General features: G+C 38.7%; 1 protein-coding gene across 2 annotated transcripts in view; it reads right to left on the bottom strand.

Moving 5' to 3' along the window:
- LOC137389901 (voltage-dependent calcium channel subunit alpha-2/delta-1-like) overlaps positions 1-8,539 on the bottom strand; it is a 33,195-nt gene extending 24,656 nt beyond the window's left edge. For both annotated transcript variants that reach the window (XM_068076066.1, XM_068076067.1), the window contains exons 1-9: positions 8,395-8,539; positions 7,223-7,310; positions 6,445-6,567; positions 6,245-6,304; positions 3,901-4,039; positions 3,098-3,285; positions 2,776-2,861; positions 2,468-2,567; positions 1,994-2,194 (exon numbers count right to left, since the gene is read on the bottom strand). In XM_068076066.1, coding sequence (XP_067932167.1) covers positions 1,994-2,194; positions 2,468-2,567; positions 2,776-2,861; positions 3,098-3,285; positions 3,901-4,039; positions 6,245-6,304; positions 6,445-6,567; positions 7,223-7,310; positions 8,395-8,471 — 1,062 coding nt within the window. In that variant the 5' untranslated portion in view covers positions 8,472-8,539. The remainder of the gene's footprint in view (positions 1-1,993; positions 2,195-2,467; positions 2,568-2,775; positions 2,862-3,097; positions 3,286-3,900; positions 4,040-6,244; positions 6,305-6,444; positions 6,568-7,222; positions 7,311-8,394) is intronic.
- Between the last annotated feature and the right edge of the window lie 7,986 nt (positions 8,540-16,525).

Raw genomic sequence — 16,525 nt, 5'->3', positions numbered from 1 at the left:
AGATGAGAGAGCAAGTGTGAGATACCAGAGAAGTACACATGTGAATATCAGATGAAAGAGTTAAGTGTGAGATACCAAATAAGTTCACATGTGAGTATCAGGTGAGAGAGCAAGTGTGAGATACCAGAGAAGTACACATGTAAGTATCAGATGAGAGAGTAAATGTGAGATACCAGAGATGTACACATGTGAGTATTAGATGAGAGAGAAAGTGTGAGATACCAGAGAAGTACACATGTAAGTATCAGATGAGAGAGCAAGTGTGAGATGCCAGAAAAGTACACATGTAAGTATCAGATGAGAGAGCAAGTGTGAGATACCAGAAAAGTACACGTGTAAGTATCAGATGAGGGAGTAAGAATGAGATACCAGATGTTCACATGTGAGTATCAGATGAGAGAGCAAGTGTGAATTGTCAGAAAAGTACATATGTATGTACAAGATGAGAGAGCAAGTGTGAGATACCAGAGAAGTACACATGTGAATATCAGATGAAAGAGTTAAGTGTGAGATACCAAATAAGTTCACATGTGAGTATCAGATGAGAGAGCAAATGTGAGATGCCAGAAAAGTACACATGTAAGTATCAGATGAGAGAGCAAGTGTGAGATGCCAGAAAATTACACTTGTGAGTATCAGGTGAGAGAGCAAGTGTGAGATGCCAGAAAAGTACACTTGTGAGTATCAGGTGAGAGAGCAAGTGTGAGATACCAGAGAAGTACACATGTGAGTATCAGATGAGAGAGTAAGTGTGAGATGCCAGAAAATTACATGTGTAAGTATCAGATGAAAGAGCAAATGTGAGATGCCAGAAAAGTACACATGTAAGTATCAGATGAGAGAGCAAGTGTGAGATGCCAGAAAAGTACACGTGTAAGTATCAGATGAGGGAGTAAGAATGAGATACCAGATGTTCACATGTGAGTATCAGATGAGAGAGCAAGTGTGAATTGTCAGAAAAGTACATATGTATGTACAAGATGAGAGAGCAAGTGTGAGATACCAGAGATGTACACATGTGAGTATCAGATGAGAGAGAAAGTGTGAGATACCAGAAAAGTAGACAAGTGAGTATCAGATGAGAGAGTGAGACGCCTTGGAAAACTACAGTAGATTATAATAAGTCTGAATATTTTGTGTCATTGAGCGCCACAGCAAAGCCTTCTCAATGACAGCACATTCATACATTTTTGTATCGCCTTTAGAGCTTATTATAGTACACCGTTGAGCTTACACAAGGCACTGTATGAACGCGTAGTATGCCATATAGAATACACCTTATGCAAGAGTGATGAAATAATCTGTAACAAGAGTCAACACATGACCAAACCCAAAAATATTTTCAGAAAGCCACTGGCGAGAGACATAAAAACAGCTATTACAACTAGTACTACTATGAGCGGTATTAAGACCACTGCTACCAACAAAGAGTTTGACAGGATAGCAAGGTTAGTACAGATGTAAAACAAAAGATAATCATACTCTTGAAAGCAGAGAAAATTTCCCGACTACCAATAACAAAGAAGAAAGACTAGGTGAGTTCTGGTTTACAGAAAAGCGTCATTTTTGAGCCACCCGCAACATCCACTGACGAATGAGGCTACTTGCTCTTGCTGCTACCACACTTTTGGGGTCGGCCGTTTTAGTTTGTAATCAAAAATATGATTTACACAAAATGCTGACCAACAACATTGCATCGTCATTGTATCACCATTACAACTAGTATCCCGGCAGTTAATGGAATGGAGGTATCAGCAGGATAGTCTCGGATTCACACAACCCATAAACTTACGAGTGTAAACATACAATTCCAATCGTGGTTTAAAGACTTGATGCCCCCACTTTTCAGTAAAAATTCTACACTAAAATATAAATGTGTATGAGCTAGCGCCTATAAACTTAAAAATTTGCACTATCGAGCAGCCGTTGCCAAATATATTCACACCATGACAGCAAAATCTTGTATGTGATCTACAGAACGAATTTCTCTCACCCTTTCGAAACTTTTAAAAGCATACTCCAGTGCCACATCATAGTTTGCTTGACCACGTGATGAGCCGGGCTCATTGAGTTTCATGACATAGTCAAGAAGGATTTGCTTGTTAAACCTAGTTGCCTGCACAAAGTCTGGAAAGCATTCTGGTCCCAAACGAGCTTCATCATTCATTGAATCCATTCTCTGTTTGCTGGAAAACTGCACAAGTAAAACCAATAAAGAGACTCTATGCGTGAAACAACGTTGAATAGGCAAGTGCGTGGAATAAAAATTTGTATTCTAGCTTGGAGTAAAATAGATTGAATGACAGTTTCCTTGATAATTCACTTACATGAAATGATCAGCAGCAAACAATATACTTACAGTTGAATAGTGACCAGTCATACACAACATACTTACTTTTGAATAGCGATCAGTAACACACAATATACTTACTTGCGAGTAGTAATAAGCGATGCATAATATACTTACATTTGCTACCTGTATGTAATCATCTTCGCTTAGAGTTGCCATAATCTGCCCAACAGCTAATGTCGAAAGGTAGATGGTCTGACCTTCCGTGCTGCCACTCCTACAAAATTACCTGATAGTCAAAATTCCACCACGCATATCCATTAACACAAAACTTCCCATGTAAGAACACATGTATATACGGAGCGAGCGCTGCTTACAAGCTACATAAAACATGCTAGGTCATACTCTTAGTAATCAAGACACCTTGGTATTATTCTTTGCTATAAAAGAATCATTAGTGCAGCATAAGAATAACAGCAACATACGTGTCAATGAGAATGAGCACCTCTTTTACAGGACTAGACGCACGATTGTACCACGGTCGATGTCTGCTGTCATACAAATCCACTTCCTACGACAAAAAAACTGAAGTCAGGAATGCAGTAAATACAGGTCTTTCGGCTTACACTTAGTCATGCCTAACTCTAACCAGTTCAGAAAATGGAAGCAGTAGATCGACTGTAAGTCTGACAGTATCTACGCCTAACCATCCTACTTGCAATCGCAAAAGATGAACCAAATTCTTATAAAGTCAAGCAAGGTCACGGCGTATGGATGCACGTGGACTAAGACAAGGCAATAACATACATCGGGCGGAAAGTTCCAGAGACTTCCTGGGTAGTGTCTTACAAAGCCTTTGTAGCTGCCAAAGTACTGCCACATGAGATCTTCTCGACTAGCATTATTACGAGTAGATTCTTCAGCAAAGTTGAAAGCCTCATCAAGCTCTTCTGTCCACTCTAGCTCCCGTAGTGTATCATACTCCACTGTTTCATCTACATAAACATAAATACGAGCGTGTCAAAATTGTTTCTTTTAAAACCTTGTGAGACAAGAACTAATGCAAACTTTATACAGTAATAATTGTGTTCATATTTTGATACCTGCTGAATCAATTTAAGATTGGTCTTCCTTGGTCTACATTTACATGATGGTCAGTTCAAATGCTGTCCCCCATGCATTTTACTGCTGTCTACGACGTGTTTTATATAAAATTAAACAACGAAAGTCTTAAAAGATGGATTGGTTTCATGTTTCTGGTACAACTACAAATATTCACTGACAGCTCAAGAGGTATAACCCTTTTTTGTCACTGGGTGAGCACTGACGCTAATGCATCAGATATAACATACAAATATTAAATGAGATGAGACAGCGACAATGCCTGTTCATTTTGTTAAACTCATTACAAGAGAGATAACCTTATTCGAATCAGGAATAAATTAATAAACACAGATGAAGAAAGGTCTAGTGGACACAGAGCAGGCTGCGTGAGAGAAGGTCACTAGATGCAGAGGAAAGAACTAGAAAAAGAATAAATGAATAGAAAAACCGATCTAATAAAAAATGGAAGAGATTAGTAACATAGTAAGAGCAGTCAGTAAGCCTACCCCCAACGTAGATGTCCACCGGTACATGCACAACGCTAAAGTTAAAGTTGACTGCCTTAGAGAACCTGCTTGCGCTTGGCTCCGTTTCACTCGGTGAATTATATTTGTTAAAGTCACGTCCATCCTTGAAGCCAACACTCTACAAGAGTGACATGCCTAGCAGAGTGATTTTTATCAAATCAACAGTTATCAGCCTACAGATTCAAGGGTTCCAAGGTAAACCCTGCTTGTCAGATATATCTTTACTAGTAGCCTTACTAGTTGCTTAGACTTTAACAGACGTATTATATGACTAACATTTAAAAAATAAATGAAGGTTGGTTTGAAGTGCAAACAATACAAGCCGAGCTAAAATGCCAACTCTTCAGTCAATGTTTTCTAGAGACCCTCCAACGCTGTCAGAAGTTACTGTTTCTGTTTAAACACGGATGGGTGCATACTCACTCGCAAAAAACTCAAATGTGCACACACGCACAAACACACACATACATAATTTACATGGCTCACAGCTGAACAACCAGGGTTGGAAAAATGATTATTTTTGAAAAAGAATTAGGAATTTTTTTATTAAAATAAGTTTTTTTGATGTTTATCATTTTTTGGATAAATTTGATTTTTTTGTTCATGTATATTGTCTGTGTATTGCATTGCGCACATGTTGGTGAACTCACTTTTCTGTATTAGTAACCTATAAGCTTTAAATTGACCATTTTTTTAATTTTTCTTACATTCCACAGTCATATAAAACTATTATGTGCAAACTATATGTATGTTAGTAAAGTAGCGCTACTATCAGGTTTACACAAATTATGAATAAAAGCCAAAGACATGAAAAGGTGTTATGAAATATTTAAGCACATTTTTCCTTGGTATGATTGATGCTGTTGATCATGTAAAATATAAATCCCAGCTTGCTGGCTTCTTTAGTACCTAGCCAGTTTCTTTTCGTTAAATGGGTGAAACTAAAAGTGAAAATTACTCTTTCGAGGCTTGCAGTCAGCTGGTTGCAGTGAAGAGTTTTTATTGGTAGTGTAAAAACCCACGTAGTGTCGAAACCAAAAAGGGGCCTGCTGAGAAGAAAATTTTGCATCTGTGATTGGCCAAAACAGAGAATTTCTAACAAACAGAATACAGATTTTTTATTCATTTCCAGCTTAAGCTGGTTTCATATGATATTCACTAGTATTCAGTGATAAATTCATCATCTTGTGAGGCCTGATTTTTTCCAAGTAAAATGATAATGTTTAATCCAAATCTAAAATTTTAAATATTCGCACAAAGTCTACTGCCATAGCTAACTGTCCAAATAAAATGATAGAAAACTAAGATCACTTGTGAATCATTGATAATTTTAGGAAATAACGAACTATTATTTACAAAACCGCTCTTAGGTATCATGACATTCACCAAACGTGGGAAAATTCTCTCTGGTCTACTTATTTGTCAGCATGCTCCATAATTGACTCGCATCATTGTGTATCATGTGTCCAGTGTTGATGGCAAAACATTATGAATCAAACTAATATTCTGTCAAATCCAAAATAGGATGAATGAATCATCAATGAAACCTTGTAACGAAATTTGCTCAGGTTGAAACGATAGATTGCGGAGCCTGTCAAGCAACGTTAGATTTTACAACATCATTAATGGAGAAGATCGACATGATTGAGTAGTTATATACTTTTGCTGACTGCCCATTAGGTGAAGCTATGTCTATGCCACTGGTCCACTGAATGCTGGAAAGTAAAACATTTCTCTGCAATCTCGAGACTACGCACGCAAGACTCCGATTGATTTTCGTCATTGTTTTGCAGCAAAAGTGTGTCTCAATTGATAGACTGGATGCATCTTCTTTTTCAGCTAAAACCTTTTGTAGTTGGGTCTTTGTTTTCAGCAAACTATTTATAATCCTGTTACTTGTGTAATTGTAATTAATAAGAAATTGATATAATAGTCTCACTTGAAAATGGAAAGTCAGAAAAATAATATCGGCAAAGTCTCACAAAACAATTAAGTTCATGCTTGAGATATCATTGGCTGAATTGATGAATCGGAAAAAAAACAGCCTGAGGAAATTTTATAGGGTCTGACAACCCCAAAAAAACATGAGTCCATTTTGCCCGAAGTTTGTCAAGGTTTCGCTCTCCCATCAACTAGACATTCATTTGCGAAATGATGATCATCAACCCTCCGTACACTCATTTCAACCAAGTGTTCATGCACATCATGATTAAACTGTAGGATATGTATGATTGAACGTGAAATTCTAGATTCAATAGGCATGGTTGGGCAAACTAGACACTAGAAAATAAAATTTAATTAAGAGTAAAACACAAGCCCTTACTTTGATAGGTTGTTTCCAGTCATATTCCATAGCGGCCTTCTCAGCTTTCTTGACCAAATCCTACACATAAACATGTGATAAGTATTACAGGGGCAACATAATATGAGATTACCTTAATGGGGGTAAAAATAGAAGACGGAGACATAGAAGGGTGCGTGTGAGCAAAGTAGTATAAACGAATCTGAGTTCACCTAACTTACCTCTAATACACTTCTCCGAGGCTCAAATATTCTATCAGTGAGGTTGTTAGATATTTTGTGTCGAAGAGAACCATGGTTAAGGTCTTCATAAGTTGCCGACTCATTTCGGCGATCAACAAAAAGCTGCAATTCAAAAAAACATAATTTTATAATATAGAAAAGCTGTGCTCTGCATCTCCTTAACTTTGTTTAGTCTTAATTTCATAACTAGCCAGTCGGATGTAGTGTGATACCCCTGCAAACCATTGGATTTCATTGACATAGATTCTGCTTTAATATTGCATATTATCTATGGTGATGATACTAATAATAATTAAATCGATAACATAACATTGTTGCGTGGTTAAAAATCTGTCCTGCTGGTATGTAAAAACTGATCAATCATAAATTCTCATAGGTGTATTTTTAATTTATTAGTATTTTGCCTAGAACTACTTAGATGGCTTAAAACCTTTGATAAGTACAGTGTAGAACCTACAATTTTGAAATATTTGCCTGCTGAATGCCTGAGTTTATTACCTTCTCGCTTCCAATGAACTGGTGCTTTTTACCGAATAATTAGCATTATTTAAATCTCCATTGTGATGATAAGACGGCAATGATATATTGTTTTTAAGCTTGTAGAAGCAGAACAACGTATCAGGAGCACAAGACTACAAAATTCGTAATAAACTAAGTACAGATTTAAAAGTGAAATGTTGCAGAACACTCTGGCTTTTCAAAGTGTAGATACAAATTACCTAACGGCTACATTAACATATCGTGTTACAGCAAATACCTTTGTGATGTTTTCATGCAAATCAGTACACCCACAACTGCGCAGGACATCGTTGTTGATAGTTCGCAGGCTATCAAGGAGTTCAGAGCTAAAATAAAAATAAAGTCTTGTATTAAATAATATGGGACAACTGTTAGTACAAAAATACTTATTGATGCAATCATTTACATTTTAGAAAACACTCCTTGTTTGTCACAATAAAATACCCATGAATTAGGCTATTCCGATTATATATAACTATTAGATCTTTTTAAATTCAATCGCTATTTTATAAGATGACAAAATTTCATAAGGTATTGTATTTTTTCAATTTGACATTTTAAATAAAGCGCTTGATGACTAAAGTTAAGCAGCCTGCACAGATCTAAATACAAAATGAAACACTATCAAGACATAAATGTAACAATTTATTTGTTTTATTACCCTATACCACCAATAATTCGCTCAATAAAAGAATGCTTTTGGGGAGCACAACTATAAACTATTTTTATTTGCTATCACATCTAACAAAATAAGTAGTCACACGTACGTTGTAATTTAGTTTAAATTTGGTTATCTGCAAAGCAACAAAAATTTAACTTGTCGTTTGGTAAAGCATACAGACAACAAATACTACATTCAATTTTGAGCTTGATATATATCAAATCACAGAATCATAGTTCAAAATAAAAAGACACAATAAAATAGAGAAATTTTCCTTGCCCCTATTTTGCCCCAATTTTTTCTAGTAAAATGTACCATAAATGGTCAGTCAGAAAACGTAAAACACTAGCAACAACGCGACAGACTGTCTCTCACCGTCAAAATTCATTTAAAGAGCTGAATTATCGGTTTGAATAAAAAATTGAAAGCTACTTGATTTGCAGGTAAATAGCCAACCAAAATGCACAAAAAGTATCTGGGGCTGCTTGCTTTGCCAAGGTTTCGCAAGTGGTATCGCACGTAGCCAATTGACACACCTAAATATTTGTTACACAGGCGTATGTCTGACAGTCATATTACAAAAAAATTGGAAGACAAAATTATCGACGACAACAACAGGACGCATGAATGAAAAACTAAGCTAAAGACACATCGAAGTAGCTGAAAAACACATCGAAGTAAATATTGGACAAAAAGCGGTCACTCAATTGTGGGGCAAACTTGCAGCTCTTTAAATTTGCAGTACTTACGATAAAATCGATTCGCTTGTTGAGAAAGCAGTAGGAAAAATGCATAGCATTATCGTTAAGGTAAAATATGTGGCCATTTTTCAGAAAACCTGCCGTCTGTTGATCGCATGTGAACCTGGACGCTGGAACTGTTGCTGGTATCTTCTAGTCGGCGCCCATTGGTCTACAAAGATGCTAAAAGCGTTTAAGTGTGTGCGCTACAAAACAGTAGACCGTAGCGACTTAATGGTTTATAAATTATCCTTTAAGTAGCAGTCTAAAAACCGGCAATTTAAGAGGACGGAAAATAGTCGTCTAAGTATCGATACTGTATCTGATAACAGCGCAGCCGCCCGCCGCATTGTACATACAAAATAGGTATACGCACATACTGTATATACATGTAGTTGTTATATACTCTCTTGGCCAAAACAAACGGTTTTGTAGTAACGCTATAACCAAACCATAAAAAATTTGTATCGATGCAGCGGCAATGCATAGTGTCTTCAATGATGTAGCAACTTTTATGATTCTCTAGTTAACATACAAGCTTACAAACATGCATTGTTTGTACATGTATTGCAATATGCACACGGACATATTGTTTATACATTCAACTATTATAAAGTTATTTACCCGTTACCATTTTTTGCGGGAGCAAACAACTCCTGATTACATTCATTACACATACATGTATGTATTTTATTATCAGTTAATTGGGCTAATTAACAAATATCCAATTGGTTCTTTTGTTCTTCTGTGCATGCCTGTTATTGTATCTAACTTTCTATTTTAAATAAAATTCACGGCAGAAATAAATCAACCATGCTTTATTAAATTATTATCTCAAGCTACACACACCAACTAGCTCAACAGGTCATGGGCCCAGGAGTAGACTCTACCTCAATAGATGCCAGGCTTCTTATCAAATATGGGAAGCCAGGTTCATATATTACTTATACACCAAAAACAGCAGTCTTTACAAAGCCATACTCCCAAAAGTAGCAGATGTTGAAGATGATGAAGATTTTGAACAAAACGTAGGTGGGCTTTGTGAACTAAAGGGTTTTTAGTTCAGTGAATTCTTTACAAGCCATTACTATCACGAGAAAAAATATACACCTACACCTCTGTACTCACCAAGCTAGAAGCTGTAAAAGAGTGATTTAAAAAGTCTGGCTTTTTTGATCTCGCTTTTTTCGTGCCCTGAAGTCAAGGGCAAATTTACAAAGAGTCAATCATATCACATCTCTCTTTTTTTAACCGTAGTGGCTTTTTTATTGAAGCCGCTCACACCTGTATTCTGAGAGATCCCGTGAGGTGAGGTCCTCTGCTGCCTGTATATTCTGTAAGTGATTATTCGCTGATTTTTTGCACACCCAGGTGCACATAGGGACACGTAGGTTTCTCCTAGAGTCTGGTAGCTCTGTCAGTAAAAATGGTAGTTCTCTCACTCACTCCTCAAAAGTGCACTGATACACCGGGTATCCTTGGAAACACAAGGTTTTGCGTTGGAGCCTGGAAACTCTCCTTCAAATGGGGTTAAAATTCGGGGGTCTCTTTGAATATTGCTGAGAGTCTGGAATCTTTCCTGATATTAATTCGAGAATCTTCAAAAAATAAACTGCGGTCTTGCCAGGCTCGATCAAATTCTCAGGCAGGCAACTCTCCCTCAAAATCAGTCTGAGGCCCAAAGGCCTCACTGATTTCTACTCGGATGTTTTCCAGGCTGAAGACATAAGCCTGGAAAACATCCGAGTAGAAATCCTACTTGCTGCCTACTGTGAGTCAGCTACGGGTTGGCCCGTGGCATGGAAAGTCACCTCAAGACTATTGATCCTGCTTACTTTTGCTCTCTGTTGACTTGAAGCCTGTCTCTATGTGGAGGGATCTTCTGCAGGGGTTAAAGTTTAGGAAGGGCTTTTGCCTTTTCTCCTCTTTTTTCTGTCGAGGCCTGGCAAACCTCAACTGTATGGCCTTTTTTCCCACACATCTTGCAGACTATCCAGGGATACCACTTCCTCTCTTGCCCCTCCTGTCTGCACTTTCGGCACTTGATGCGAGTACACTGGTCAGTTGTGTGGAGGTCTCTCTGCACCTCCAACACCTTGAGAAGTCTTTTCCAAATGGTCGCTCGAGTCTTTGCAGTAGGTGTTAGAACACTTCATAATTTGGAAGTAGAAATCTACCAAAAAAAGGAGGCATTATTTATAATATAGAAAATCATCGTGCTTCGTCTTGACAGTTTGACCACTTCCAGTTACTCTGCCACCAGTTTCAGCAACAAGGTTTGCAGGCATATTAGGGGTTTCTCTTCATTACCAACCCAGTTACTACTACTGGTTTGCTCCGCTTCTGTATGTCTGTCAGGCAAAGCATCACCTTCATCAGTTAAGCGGTCAGGGAAAGTGTGTCTAATAAGTCTAAATCACTTTTTACGCTATCAGCCATGCTCTGGTTAGCAGGCAGTTTTTAAGGTAACCAACATTACTTTAAGTACCCTCACCACAAGCCTGAGTGTCTGTACCATAGCTAAAATTGTGATCACCACTGGTATTAGCATCCTTGTGATCCATTGCGTCACCTACATTACCAGAGTTGTCTCTAATCAAAACAGGGATAGCTGGTCTAGGCATACTAGAGGTTAGCAAGGCAAAATGTGCTTGTTCACTTATGACCCTTTTACTTACAACAGCCTCATCGGCATTTTCCAGACTGGTAGGCTGTATGAGGAAGCGGTCGTTTTCTCTACAATCAAAGTCATAAAATACAAATAAACGTTCACGGTTGGGATGAAGTTCGCTTTGTCCCACGTAAACCCAATAGCTCTTAAGAGAGCTGTCCGCTTGGACTGCAATACCTTCCATACTAACATCAAAGGGAGCATTAACCTATACCCATTATCTTGGTTGGAGGTCTGACAAAGGCTTAGGTCTGTAGTTAGCATTCCATTTTTCACACCCAGCCTCTTTGGCCTCAAGTTTTTCATCTTCAAACAGGTTTTAGTATACAGTTCGAGAAACAGGCTTTCCCAAAGTTGTCCTGACTGATCTACCAAAGTTTTACTTGCTTGGGAAGTGTCCCGATTTGAGTGGAGTCGATCGTAATCAAGGAGTGATTTGTCCTTGTCTGCTAATGTATCCTACGTTTGTTTAACGGATTTAACCGCTTATTCATCTAGTCTGGTGAATAGCGTACATCTCTGGCGGCTGGTGACTATTTGAAAGCCTCACATAAAAGCGAAGTTTCGATATTCCTGGCTAACAAAACATGGCCCGTTGTCACTCCTGACTAGTTTTGGCATACCCAGCCTGGCAAACACGGGCTTCATGGCTTGGATTACAAGACAAGAGATCTGAGCTTGAATCTGAGGTACTTCAATTCGTCTAGAGTAGTAATCCACCATGATCAGGCACAAATTACCTTGCAGTTTGTTGCATATGTTCCAAATTACCTGTGATGTTCCATAACATCACAGCCAATCTCCAATGAAGGGGCTTCAGGAAGCTTAGGCCACTCCATTAGCTGGTGTTTGATGGAACTGTGCCTAGTACAGGCATTACATCAAGAGACATAATTATCTATATCATCACTTATCGAGGGCCACCAAGTAAATTGCCTCACGCATCTTTTCCATCTTGTAATAGCTGTCATCGAACTGTGCAAGGTAAATAAGTCTTAATTCACTAGAACGTAAATTCTGCATTTGGACAGAATTAGCTCCTTATATGATGTAATTATGTCACGATGATTGTACAACTTAGTGAGCTCGCCATGTAATTTCTTTTTGTCTAGCCACCCTTTTGCAAGATAATCGAAAATTTTCAGGATGGGATTTTTGCTGAGTAACGTTGAACAACTCAGTTCACCCGCACGGGTCTAGCAGTGGCGAATGCTCTCACTGCTAGTGGCTCTGGGTCGACTTGAAGTGGCTGCCAGCTACATATGAGGTCCAAGGATATAAAAAATAGCATAATCATATCACAGTATTTTCATTTTAAATCGCTGTACTCGCGACGGTAGTTTAGACAGATCCTTGTCACCAAGGATGGCAACTAAAGGTTTGTGGTCAGTCTCCATCATAAAATATCAATTCAATTTTTCGCAGGCTCCGCTGACTACCAACGCTTCTTTTTTGACTATTGCATACCTAGTTTTGACATCAGTCATTTGAGTGAAGCATATTTGACTGGTTGCCAAATATTTGGCTCGGTCTATTTTTATTTTATGGCACTGATAGCATATCGGCTTGAGTCTGCTGACTCATGATGCGGCTTATTCAAGTCAACTGCATATAGCACAGGGCCGCGACGACAGATCTCATTTACATCAGATTAGCATCAGATTTCTGTGCTCAAAAACAGACTGTTGACTATTGCTCTACAGCCACATACTGCGTGCTCCCACAACAGCGTAAATCGGTGTAGCTAATGCAGACAAATTCTTGGAAAACTTGCTGAGATAGTTAGTCATGCCATATAAAATGTCTTGCAACTTTCTTATTTTCTGAAGGACTCAGTTGACAAATTGCTTTTACTTTGTCCGAATCTGGCCTTTCACCTTCAGAGCTCACAAGACGTTTGAGGAAGTTGACTAAAGTACAGCTAAACTTGCTTTTGTTGTTGCAAAGTGTCACTCCAGCAGCTTCTATTTTAAATTGGACCCTCCTCAACTGTTTCCAGTGAGTGGTCTCATCATGGCCCAAAATTAAGTCATCATCCATTAGACAGATAACTCAGTCCATCTGGCCCAATATCTTGTCCATGCTTTCCTGATAATATTCAGAAGCTGTCGTAATGCCGAAAGGCATTCTTTCCCCCACGAAGAGATAAAGGTTGTCAGTAACTTACTCTTAGGATCAAACTTAACTTGCCGGAATCCTGAATTTGCATGGACTTTGGAGAAAATACGATCTTCAGCAGGTCTTGACAACATGTTGCTGTCTCTTGGGAGTAGATATGTTTCCCTTTTCATCCCTTTATTAAAATGGGTAAGGTTCATAAACACCCTTATAGCACCATTGGGCATAGGGCTATTGTCAGTTTCTAACACCAATAAGTTGGTTGTTCTACTAACTCAATCACTTCCAGCGCCAACATATTTTTTACTTCCGCCTTTGCTTTGTCATAGAGACTAGCAGCTCTCGGCCTTGGAAAGAAGATGATATCATTCAGTGTTTTCCTTTAGTTCAACGCTGAATAGGCTCGGCATCATTCCTAGCCTTTTAAAGAGTCTAGAAAACTCCTTCACCAGATCAAATGCCTACTGATTTATAGCATTGAAGATCACTAAAAGGCCTGTCTACAATTTCTTGTACTCCCAGTAGGTTTCTACAAGCATCTAACATCACATTTGCTTTGCAGTTGATGGACTTTTGCTTGCTCTTGATTTCACCATCAACAACTCCTGTCACACTCAATCTCTTTCCATCCATGCCCACCAAAACAGTGGAACTAGAAAAAATTGGCAAGTCCAAAGACTTTTGAGTTCTTTCCATCAATGCATTGACATCAGCTCTAATGTCTAGACAGAAAAAATATCTTGGCCATGGACTGAGAGAGTGAGTCTGAAATGATGTACTAGTCAACTAGAATCTTGGTTGGAAACTATCCAAACCTTAATATCGATACTGCGGTTTTTCCTTGATTTAAAAGGACACTCATTTTCAGCGAGATACTTGCCATCACATGTACGGCATCTGTTTGGCCTGTCACATGCACATGCCACACGCCCAAGTTTCTTACTCATTCTTACATTACTTTCTTACAAAGTGATCTAATGGCCACACTCATAGTAGCTGTTATCACTTCTCCAATACGGAAAGTCATGACGCCTCCCCCATAACTATTCTTGCATGTACGGTCCTTAGGACCATTTGAATTGCTGCTAAAACTCTAATGGTGACAGCGATGACGTCTTTCACGCCTACCTTCACTGCTGCTAGAGCCGCGTCTGTAGCTACTGTCGCTTATGACGTTCTTGTTTACTCTCACAACTGCTAAAACCAGGTTCGTAGTAATTGTAACACCCATAGACTCCTTGAGCCTAGTGGCTGTCAATACTACTATCCGTTCTTTTTCAATAGCCGTCTCGGCCCTCTCGCTTTTGTACCTCACCAACATTTTGTTTGACACACAGCTGTTTAGTAGCGCCCTCCCCCTGTAGCCTCTGTAGACTGTAGAGGTACTGGCGTGTGGGGTTGGCACTGTAGCGCTCACTGTTGCATCAAGATCAACGGTAGAAGGTGGAGTAGAGTTGAGTTCTGTCGCGAGCACATCTAGACTCTTCTGTATGGTTAGTGAAGCTGGGAGCTGACGCAAGTGTAAAGCCTCTTTAGTTCACATCTCTTCTGTTCTAGCAAAATGGGTTCTGCCGAACCAGAAGGATCGAATGTCTTGTGAGCCTTATGAAGGATCCGCAGGACCAAATCTTCTCCAGATCAAAACACATTCTGGTCGAAAAAAGATTTGTCAACCTTTCCCAATACAGATTATTTTGGGCCATTAAATCTCAACTCAATTTTGTGTCATGAAGTCCATATAAGCAACAAAAAGAACAAAGTTCTTCTATGGGTCATCATTTGTGTCAAAATATAGCTGCCTACTGAGCCGCTCTATTCTGAAAAGGAAATCTCTATTGTCTTCTCCTGCAAGTTGTTTCCCAGAAACAAACTTTTGGGTCTTGACATGAATGTTTTCCTTTCTTTTGTAGTGCTCTCTTAGCAAGTCCCAAGCCTGGTTGAAAGATGGGTCTAGGCTATGAGACTCAAATCCCAACAATCTTAGGGTTTTTCTCTTCTCCTGGCCTACAGCTTTTAAAAGAGCTAGTAATCAAGCCTTAGACGTAAAGACTTAAAGACCATGACGGAATCATCCCTCACAGTCGCCTCTTTCTCACCTATTTCGAGAGCCTTTATTTTTATATACAGTAGGGACTCATCACTAAATCTTTTCCAACTATCAAACTCTAGCAAAATTAATTCAAAAAAGAAATAGAAGTCCCTGAACAGAAATAAAAATGGAACGGTGTATTAAAATCCGTTCATGTAACTATGGGTAGTTACCACACTACTCTGCACCTCGCTGGGTGTCTACACACACTCCACAATTGTCCCACACAATTCACTATACTCCCCTCCACTTATCACCACACTACTGTATTACTCTTCTACTGAAAGTAAACACTCATTGTACCATGTGTGCTAAAGAGCTTTTAGTTCAGTGGGTTCTTTAAAAGCTGTTACTATCAGGAGAAAAAATATACACCTCTGTACTTCATCTGTACTTCATGTACACACCTGTACTAAGAAAGCAAGTTAAAGATCTGGCTTTTTCGGTCTCATTTTTTTCGTGCCCTCGTGAGGTCAAAGGCAGAGTTACAGTGAATCGATTATATCACAGGTTTATGCTGAAATAGATCCAAGTTTTGGATAAATGATCTCATAAACCGATAATGAACGACAGTAAAGAGGATGGTAGAAATGCCCTGCAAATATTGAGAAATCACTATGCCAGTATTGAAAAGCCGTGTGTTTTAACTCTATACGAAGAACAGACAAGGCTAAGCGTGAGAACTACAAAGAGTATTACAGACTTTATAATACCAGCTGAACAAGCAGCTGCAGTACTCAGTTCTGCAGGTGAGACCATCTCAGACAGCTTAATAATACCCATGATCTTGAATGGTCTACTAAATGCATTTCAATCATTCATCGTTATACACATTCAGCTATACAAGGCAAAATCTCTTACAAAATTTAAAGAAGTGATGCACAACTTTTCAAACACAGAATTTGTATGTACAGCATCACAGTCATCTGCTCTAACTACGAGTAACAATACGACTACACTGACAAAATGACATTCACATGCACCAGGAAAGCCTTCACAACTGAAATGCATGGCATGTGGCAACACAAACCACAAATCCTCGCAATGTCGCTATAACACTAGACTCAAATGCGGATATTGCCAAGCTGCAGGTCACCTAGAAAAAGTCTGCATGAAGAAACAATAAGAAAAACTATTTGGTGCGGTTGTAAATGTTGCTGGCGCTCCTACGGCATTCTTATTCATTAGTACAGTCGACCACAAGAATATCAACTACAGTAACACTACTGATAACCCTAATGGTAAGCTACTGATAGACTGGC

This window comes from Watersipora subatra, chromosome 3, assembly GCF_963576615.1.
Source record: "Watersipora subatra chromosome 3, tzWatSuba1.1, whole genome shotgun sequence".
Lineage (NCBI taxonomy): Eukaryota > Metazoa > Bryozoa > Gymnolaemata > Cheilostomatida > Watersiporidae > Watersipora > Watersipora subatra.
The sequence above is the reverse complement of the archived record's forward strand: the minus strand, read 5'-3'. Positions and strand labels throughout refer to the sequence as shown.